The sequence below is a fragment of the Sinocyclocheilus anshuiensis genome, unplaced genomic scaffold (genome assembly GCF_001515605.1).
Source record: "Sinocyclocheilus anshuiensis isolate Anshui unplaced genomic scaffold, SAMN03320099.WGS_v1.1 scaffold807, whole genome shotgun sequence".
Taxonomy (NCBI): Eukaryota; Metazoa; Chordata; class Actinopteri; order Cypriniformes; family Cyprinidae; genus Sinocyclocheilus; species Sinocyclocheilus anshuiensis.
In genome coordinates this window covers 222,422-232,635 of record NW_015551077.1, presented here as the reverse complement: position 1 = coordinate 232,635, position 10,214 = coordinate 222,422, and the positions used below count along the sequence as shown (strand labels likewise).

Below are 10,214 nucleotides of genomic sequence, written 5' to 3'. Positions count from 1 at the left end.
AGAAGTCCGTCCTGCTGATTGGCAGAGGCATCTTGCAGGAGTCACATTCAACCACGGGGCTATTTTTGGTCCAGCTGTCAAATAACGATGACAGGCTGTTTGTGCAGCGGAGATGCTGGTTAAGGGGGAAAACAGGTTGCCATAAACAAATTTGGTAGCATGTCAGGGCCGGATATGGATGAGGAACCTGCTTACAGACTCTTCTACTCTGTACGTACCTTCTGTTCTCTTCCCATCATTCTTTCTGCTTCTGCATTTAGATGCGCTTGAAACTCTATCCTTGCTGTGGCTTGCAGCTCTGTTATTCATCCTGAAAGCAGTTCTTTGTAGCTGGACGTCCTTGTTTTGCAGTTCTGAGGGACTCGGTTCGATCTAACTCCAGTGACCTCGGGTGTCAAGGGGCCTGCTGGTGATTAGGTGATTAGCTCGATTCATCTCACGCATACATGGAGCACTGACCTGAGATCAGATACAGTTACCTTGGTTGTTTTGCACTGACGGATGCCAAATCGGAAACAGCTTCCCCCCTTCTGCCAAGATGCACAACAAATGTAGACTCAGGCCTTCCGTTGCCAGTCAGCTACCAGAAACCTGGGAAACCCAGAGTAAATATTTACCATCCAAACACCCTGCTGACAGGCAACAAGTTGATTTACTTGCGTGTCTTTTTTTAATTAGCAAAAATTTAGTTTGTTTCGCAATCTCCAAGCCTCAGTCATGCTTATTTTCTGACTTCTAGAGAGTAAAACTGTGTAATGAAGGCTGTTGCCATTGGCTAAGTAGGTCAGTTGTGTATTTTAACCCTGAGGACATGAGATAGTGGTAGGGGAGGACAGTACAATGTTTATGCATGTGTAAAAACCAGTGAACCTTATTAAATATTATTCTCTGTGAGGGAATGTGACAGACGGAACAGCTTTGTGTTTGTGTAACAGTGGCATACGGCCAACAAACAATCGAATAATTAGCTATATGCCAAATTATATATTTTTTGTTAGATGATTATATAAAAAATGTATAAAAGGACTGTAACTCACTATCTAGAGTGGCTAAATGTAATGTTTTGACAAATGTATTGACAAATTTGAAAAACTGAAGGCATTGGTTTTGAAGTCCAACATGAAATTAAAATGGATAAAGTCAAGTCAGCTAATTTGAAAGAATATTCCATGTCCAAGTTAAGCTTAATTGAAAGTATTGTGCCATATTTGTTGGAAGAAAAAAAAATTTGATTTGTCCTATTTTTTCTAAAGTTGGAATAAATTGAAAATTCACCTAAATAATTTTTTAGAGGCATGCATATAGATCTGGGGTGTGTTTCCCGAAACCTTCTTAACGCTACGTTGTTCTTAAGTTATACCTTAAGCTGTACCTTATCGTTAATACGTATTTCCCGAAACATTCGTACACCGTGTCTACACCGTATGTGACAGTTGTCGCGCTGCAACAGATTGTGTCTGTCTACACTGGATGCGATAAAGTGACCGTTGCAAATCATTTGAATTTTGTGTCAGTACGTCATAAATAGAACGAGGCATCAGTTTACTGTCAGGGAATTGTTGTCGTTTCGTGCCGCACCGCATCCAGTGTAGACAGCATCACTGATTATAATGGGTTCTATAATTTTGTCGCGCCCGCCGCGTGCGGTGTAGACACAGTGTTAGTTAAGTATACCTTCTGTAAGTCATACGTTCGTAAGGTTGGTCTGGACCAGTCTTAGCTGTACACTGTAAAAAAATTTCACCTGTTTCAACTTAAAAAGTTAAGTTCAGTTGCTGCCTTAAAATTTTAAGTTAAATCAACTTAAATAATTGCTCTCTTTAAGTTAATTTGACTTTACAGTATGTACAGTATGTTTCAACATTAAATTAAGTTCAAAAAAGTTTTAACATTAATTTTCTAGTTATGATAATGTAAACTTTATTGTAGAGATACAGATAAATAATATACTACAACATTTGTTTGAAGCAACATTTAAATTGTATTTTTTTCTTGCAGTGTTTATAAACTAATTTTTTTATTTTAAAAACAGTACACAACCTGCCTTTGCATGCTAATGTGTGAATGCCAGTATATGTATACAAGGGCACAAAAGTAGCAAAAAACTGCCAAGAAACTTTCATACAAAGCTAAAAATATACTCATACCTCATGGGAAACAAACACTGAGACAAGATTGAAAAAAAAAACACATACATGACCATTACAGTCCTTTTTTTCTTGAGCATTTAAAAGGAGTAAGACGTCCTGCAGTGCACCTTCGTAGTCTATTAGGAGGCCAGCTTGCATGCCCTTCTTGAGTGTATGAAGTGTCTCACCATGAGCCTTTAAAATCTGAAAATAACAGTACAAATTACAAACAGTTGGTTATTCTATATACACTATACACTGATAAACTTCAGTGTACACAAATACTTCATAAAAGCATTCAATATTTTGAATAACAAAAAAGTGATGGTATAATGCAGGGGTGTCCAATTCTGCTCCTGCAGAGTTTAGCTCCATCCTCACTTAAACACATCTGAATCAGTTACCTAAGGTCTTACTAGGCATACCACAAACTTCCAGGCAGGTGAGTTGAGGCAAGTTGTTGCTAAACTCTGCAGGAGAGTGGCCCTCGCCACGTTAATAAATAGTAGCAAACATGGAGGCGGCAGGGTAGATTGTTGGTGACCAGTTAAATCGGAGATGTGGCGGCGGTTTAGCTTTCCAGCAATTACAAATGAAAGCGGTGAGGTGGCAACCGACAAAACAAATCTTTGCATAAATACACACAAAATGTTATTAAAGGGGTCATATGATGTTGCTAAAAAGAACATTATTTGGTGTAATGAAATGTTTATGCGGTTTAACCAAACAAAGTAGTTTCGCTTTCACAATGAAACACACAGCGCTTTCACGACATGGCGGCGGCGGCAACAACAATACTACAGCGAGAATAAAAGTTACACCTTCTTTCTTTGCGTGAACATTTGGGCGGCGTTATGCAAATCTTCCCACATCGTGACGTAGACATTAAGGAGGCGTGTTAGAACGAGCCGTTTTAGGTAGGCGTGGCTGACTCTTAAATTTTATAAAGAATATCTCTTTGGATTTGAGACTTTAGTCTTTGCAACTTTACAGATCTTCTTTATGCACCAAGAGCTTGTAACACTCCAAAGAGAAAGGAAAAATTGAAATCGCATCATATGACCCCTGTAAAGGGTTAGTTCACCCAAAAATAAAAATTCTGTCATCAATTACTCACCCTCGTATCATTTTAAACCCGTAAGACCTTCATTCCTCTTTGGAACACAATTGAAGATATTTTTGCTGAAATTTGAGAGCTTTCTGTCCCTCCATTAGCAGCAATGCAACTTCCACATTCAAGGACCAGAAAGATAGGAAAGACATTGGTAAAGTAATCCATGTGACTCCTGTGGTTTAACCTCAATTTTATGAAGTGACGCAAATGCTTTGTTTGCACTAAAAAAAAAACATAATTTGCCACTTTATTTACAATATAATATTATCCAAAGTTTGTTCACGCTACAATGTCAACTCTCGCGTGAACACAACACACATGTGTCGTGGTGCTCTTGTGAGCATGTTGCAGATCAGTATTTTCAGAAATAAAGTGAAGTGATAAAGTATGTTTTTGCTCAAACAAAACACTTGCCTCGCTCCATAAAACTGAAGTTAAACCACTGGAGTCACATGGAGTACTTTAATGATGTCTTTCCTACCGTTCTGGACCTGAATGTGGAAGTTGCATTGCTGCCTACGGAGGTACAGAAAACCCTCGGATTTCCGCAAAAATATTTTCATTTGTGTTCGGAAGATGAACACAAAAGGTATATCTTAATGAAGGTATATCTTAATGTAATTAATGACAGAATTTTCATTTTTGGGTGAACTAACCCTATAATAGGCCAAACCACACTGACCAGTGGTTGAGGATTCATGTATAAATGGTGTGCAATAAACATACCACTGTTTGTCTTCCTACTGGTGCTGCTGATATGACGTCGTTGAGTAACCAGTGATCTTGGCATCACTTGTGCTTATATTATCACCCCTGGCAAGTCATATAAGGAGACAAGAAAGAAGGTGTGAATTAATGGTACTTATTTTAATGAAGAATGTCCTTAAATCCTGGACTGAATAAGCTCACTCTTGCTGAATAAGCTCACTCTTACATAAGAGCACTGCTTCTATCTGTGGGTGTTATTATGAAAAGGACAAGGATATCTTCTGTGGCCACTTTATAGCTCACACTTTTTTTTTATTCGATTCAAATATTTTTGATTCACAAGTTCATGGATAGACTCAGGTTTTCCATATTCATGGATAATCTGGAAAAAGCAAGATATGTTTGGGAAATTTTGCGAATCCGTACAAAAGTTTGTGCTTGTTTCCTTGTATATAAAAGTATAAAAAGTTGCTCTAAAAATGTGTGAATGGTGTGAATACGCCTTTAAAGGAGTAGTTCACCCAAAAAAGAAAATTTGCTGAACATGTATTCACCCTCATGCCATCCAAGATGTAGATGAGTTTGTTTCTTCATCAGAACAGATTTGGAGAAATGTTGCATTATACATCACTTGCTCACCAGTGGATCCTCTGCAGTGAATGGGTGCCGTCAGAATGAGAGTCCAAACAGCTGATAAAAACATCACAATAATCCACGCGACTCCAGTCCAACAGTTAATGTTTTATGGAGCAAAAAGCTGTGTGTTTGTAACCGTTACTAGTCCTCTATCCATAATATTCCTTTCAAGAAGGGATGGACTTTTTCACTGGTGGAAACAACATTATGGATTATGAACTGTCCAGGATGGTTTACAGCATTGATGCTCGATTTGTTTCTTAAACACACGCAGCTTTTTGCTTCACAAGACATTAACTGATGGACTGGAGTGGTGTGGATTATTGTGATGTTTTTATCAGCTGTTTGGACTCTCATTCTAACGGCACCCATTCACTGCAGAGGATCCATGGGTTAGCAAGTGAGGTAATGATAGATTTCTCCAAATCAGTTCCCATGAAGAAACAAATCCTCTACATCTTGGATGACCTGAGGTTGAGAAATTTTTCATTTTTGAGTGAACTATTCCTTTTATTTGTGACACTTTCTTCTAAAATGTTTTCCCCCTAGTTACACTTGGTTTTTCTTTTTGCTACAGGCCTCTTTCCAGCGGTCCAACAGCCATGACAAGGTGAGGAAGATCGTGGCAGAGGAAGGCCGGGCTGCTCGAAACCTCATTGCATGGAGCGTCCCAGTGGAGAGCAAGGAGGAAGAGGGTTAGATCCATTCAAACACACTCATGCACACATATAATAATAAATGCTGACACTGCATTGCGTTTTATGGTAAATAGGGTGTAGATCTTGGAGTAGCCACAACAAGTTAGGGAAAAAACATCAAATAAATGTTGGGATGCCTGTGATATCCAAGATTTTTTTATTAGAATAATATTAGCAGATTTTTATCAACACTTCTATTCAAAAGTTTGGGGTCAGTAAGTTGTTGTTTTTTTAAATATAATTTTGAAAGAAGTCTCTTATGCTCACCAAGGCTGCATTTATTGACAAAAATACAGTAAAAACAGTAATTTTGTGAAAAACCTTTACATTTTAAAATGATTGTTTTTCTATTTGAATATATCATTTTTAAATGTAATTTATTCCTGTTATCAAAGCTGAATTTTCAGCATTATTACTGCAGTCTTCAGTGTCACATGATCCTTCAGAAATCATTCTAACATACTGATTTGCTGCTCAAGAAACATTTATGATTATTATCAGTGTTGAAAACAGCTGTTTAATATTTGTGTGGAAACCATAATACATTTGTTCAGGATTCTATGATGAATAAAAATCCAAAATATTTCAAAGCATTGTATATAGATGCAAGTCCAAAGCATTTATTTGAAATCAACATAGTGTCTTTCCGGTCATTTTTGATCAATGCATCTTTGAATAAACGTGTTTAAAAATAAATAAAATAATAAATGTGATGCATTGCTCTTTCTTGCAGTCATAGACAGTCTCACATCCCACAGGGCTCATCGCCCATCAGGCTACCACTTAAAATGCATCCAGCTTTGTATAGAGCGTTCATTTGCAAAGCAAATGTGGGCGATGAACAAGTGCTCCAAATCTGTCATCCCCTCTCTTTTACCTGGAGTTACAGTACACTCTTTGGCGTTGTGTGTGTGTGTGTGTGTGTGTGTGTGTGGTGTGTGTGTGGTGTGTGTGTGGTGTGTGTGTGGTGTGTGTGTGGTGTGTGTGTGGTGTGTGTGTGGTGTGTGTGTGGTGTGTGTGTGGTGTGTGTGTGGTGTGTGTGTGGTGTGTGTGTGGTGTGTGTGTGGTGTGTGGTGTGTGTGTGTGCGTGTGCGTGTGCGCGTGTGCGTGTGCGTGCGTGCGTAAGCTGACCCAGATCCTCTGTTTCACTGTCAGCGCTGACAGGTCACCACAGGAGTCTTTTGTTAGTTGGGGACTGCAGTATGTGTTATGTCCGAGCAAACACAATTCACCAGTGCCTGCATTCATCCTGCGCTGTGACCGTTTCTGGATCAGGGGTTGTAAGCCTGAGTGTACACTTAATAGTTAGAAGTGCTGATTGAAAATCAGTTTTGTCCCCTTATATCCTGATAAAGAGGATTATATTGACTAGAAGAGGCTGATCCTGAATGACTACAGAAAGCTGATCCTGTTCTTATAGTGAAAACACAATACAGGCCCTGATCCCAGACCAGTTCTAATATTCAAAGATACTTTATGAAATCAAGCACTGGCTAAAGATGACTTTTAACTTGAGGTAATAAAACAGAAGAGTGTCTAGGTCGTATTTCAGCCCTGAAAGTAAATAAGGAAAAGGTTCCACCTTATATTAAGTGGCCTTAACTACTACAATTTACTTATTGTGTTCATATTGTATTGCAAAACACTTTTGCTGCTATTGAGGTGGGATACGGGGAAGGTTAGGGACAGGTTTGGTGGTATGGGTAGGTTTAACGGTGGGTTAAGGTATAAGGGATGGGTCAACGGTGTAATTATAAATGTAATTACAGAAATTAATTACAGATGTAATTACATGCAGGTATTTTTAAAAATATAAGTACAATGTAAAAACATGTACGTACACAATAAGTGCATTGTACCAAATGATTAATTTAAATGTAAGTACATAGTAGTTAAGGCCACTTAATATAAAGTGGGACCAAGGACAATTTATTACAAATTATATTTTGCATGAAGAAACTGAAGCCCATTTGTAGCTATTATGATTTGTTTTTATAAGTTTGTTTTTTAGTTTTCATTATTCGGAATATTCTGAATGTCACGTTAGTGTCATCTTGTCTGGAACACAGTAATAAAATTTAAAAAAAAAGCCTAAATCATGTACAACAAATAATACTCTGATGTAAATTACTTCATATAGTTAATTACTATCATATAGTGAAAATAAAATATATGTCATTAAAAAATAAATAACTAAATTATATATATATATATATATATATATATATATATCATAATAATAATAATAATTTGATTATTAATTAAATAAAAATAAAACAATTAAATGCTTATTTAAATAAATATAATTTAAATAATAAATATAAAACTATTATTTTATTTATTTAATTGACAATAAAATAATAATATACATACAGTAAATGATTAAATAAAATTAGTATTTCATTATTGCATTAATTATATTTTTAATTTACTTATTTTGCTTTTATTTATAATTGATTTTTATTTATTTATTTGCATTGCAGTAATGTTAATAGGGAAGAGGGATCTTAGTTTTTTTTGGGTGCCAGTAGTATTACAATGGCTATATTTAGAATGGAAGATTTTATTTATTTATTTATTAATAGCATGCATGATGTAATTATAAACATTTAAATTGTTACTATGCTTCGTAGTGATATAACCTCATCATGGGAATAAAAAACAATTTCTTGTGAATTTTTTACAATTATTTTCTGCAAAAATGTTTTAGTATTCCTGACTTAAATTCATAGAGAGCCTTGTTGCATTTCAGAATCTGAAAGTTGAATAGGTCTTCAGTTTTACAATAAATGCTCTGATGTCACCCATGTAAATTTGTTAGGTGGAATACTCTGGACATATGAAGTAATGTGATATTTATATGCCTTTTAACCATACCGTGTTCTTCTGTTCACATGCAGCTAAATCAAAGAATCACGGTAACAGCAATGCAAGACCTCAACGAATCAACTCCGGGCTCCACAGAAACAAAAAGCAGGTGTGATTCATTTGTATAAATAATTATTTTTAGTTTCTTTTGTTAGTACCTAGAGTAACTGAAAACACTACTGCCATACAATACTGTTCATTATATAATGTCTCCATCCACATAAAAATCTGTAACCAGGCAAAAAAAAAAAAAAACTAACCTGAAACATGAGTATGAAGTATGTAAATAAACAAACAGGTCTAAATCTGAAGAAAATGTTTCTTTGCTTCCTTCAAAGAAAAGTGATAATTTAACCAGGAAGCTTTGAACTGGAAAGCTCCAAATAAAAAGCTTTACTCATATTAAACGCTAGGGGGCGTCAGATACCTTTTATTTGAACATCGTACTTCCATAATTTGACCTCAGTGTTTAAATAAGCAGCACACACTGATTGTTAAAACGGTGGTTAACCCATAAAGTTCATTCACTCACATCTGCTCTTATCAGAACTCAGCACTGGACTGCAAAAGCGCACCTGGGTCGATACTGGACAAAGGACCTGAGAAGAGCCCCACCAAGACTAGACAGCCACGGAAGGTGGACCTCCGAGCACGATATTGGGCCTTCCTGTTTGATAATCTTCGGAGAGCAGTGGATGAGATCTACGTCACCTGCGAATCCGACCAGAGCGTGGTGGAGTGCAGGGTATGATTATATATGACACACATACCATCAACAACATTTATTAGCTTTTACCATTTCAAACTGAATATTTTATCGACTTCTAATGCTATAATTTATTTAAATTAAAATATCATATAATTATATCTTTTTGTATTTCTTTATTTAAAAAAAAAATTATTATAGTTTTTTCCTTTCTTTTTTTTTTGAGACATTTCATATTGAAGTTGTTGCTTTTGCACTCTATGACCACTAGAGGGAGAGAAGCATTGCGATGAAGCTCTTCCTCTGCCGCCTCCTCCTCCTCCTCGCATTCCTTTTGTTTTCTGGTTTGTGTCAGAGAGGGGTTTGGTGAGAGAATTATCACTGCACCTCTCCAGGGCCTTTCTGGAGGGAGTGGAGATGGATGACATGTGTAAACAAAGGGCTCAGGGCACGAGGTCTAGGTGACGTCCCAAAACACTTTTTCCACCCCAGGCTCTTTGTTTAGTTTTAGTAAAAGCAAAAAGCTGATTGCAGAACATGTACTACAATCAGCCACTATGACCAATAACCTCTCAGCACGCAATGATCGCAATAACGATTTGTCACTTCAAGTTGATCAACAGTGTTTTTGTGTCCGGTTCGGTCTTGGGACCTGTATCGGCAAACATTCGTTTGAACTCTGTTAGCTTTGGTTGGCAGAGCCCATGTCGGGGCACTCACTATGTTTACCCTGGCAGGTATGGCGCCGGGCTGTATTTGGGCCCATCGTCTGTGCTCTAAACTGCTGGCTCTGATTTATCGATTGGCGTGTAATCTAGAATTATGCTGAGCAGGGTTCGGCCAACCACTCGAAGTTAACCGGCCCCCTTTGTGGTTACCTTGTTGACAGCTGGCCTGTGTGAATGTGCGTATACTATCTGGCCGCTGTGTTTTCATGTCCGGTGGGTCTGTTCGCACTTCCTGGACCTTTGGTCTGAGTTGGTGTATGTGACCGTGCTCTGCTACAGATCTTGAGATCACTGCCATGTGAACGTAGAGGATTGTTTGATGAGAGACAGTTGGTCTACAGTAGGAAAATGTCCCTTGGAGCCATTGAAATCCAGGACTTTTTACATACATATAAATGCTCCTTTAAAAAGATATAAATCTATGATTCAGCACTTGTTTTTCTTTGTTGTGTACATTTACCGGCACATTTTTTTGTTACATAATTGCATAAAAGTATCATTTTTTTTGGTCATCAACAGATTTTGGTATAAAATGCAAAACATTTTATAAAGTGTATAAATTGTGATGGAAAAACTGTAAAAATAAACAACTTGCTTCAGGGGCGTCATGCACTCATTATTTTTGAG

The 10,214-nt window shown here is 37.1% G+C and overlaps 1 protein-coding gene across 2 annotated transcripts in view; it reads left to right on the top strand.

Annotated features, from left to right (window-relative positions):
- Positions 1-10,214, top strand: part of LOC107662441 (S phase cyclin A-associated protein in the endoplasmic reticulum-like) — a 127,417-nt gene that overhangs the window by 13,963 nt on the left and 103,240 nt on the right. Inside the window, exons 1-4 of one of the 2 annotated variants that reach the window (XM_016452466.1) lie at positions 25-210; positions 5,165-5,282; positions 8,186-8,262; positions 8,701-8,898. In XM_016452466.1, coding sequence (XP_016307952.1) covers positions 160-210; positions 5,165-5,282; positions 8,186-8,262; positions 8,701-8,898 — 444 coding nt within the window. In that variant the 5' untranslated portion in view covers positions 25-159. Of the gene's footprint in view, positions 1-24; positions 211-5,164; positions 5,283-8,185; positions 8,263-8,700; positions 8,899-10,214 lie in introns of those variants that run through there. The other variant, XM_016452465.1, reaches the window with a different exon arrangement.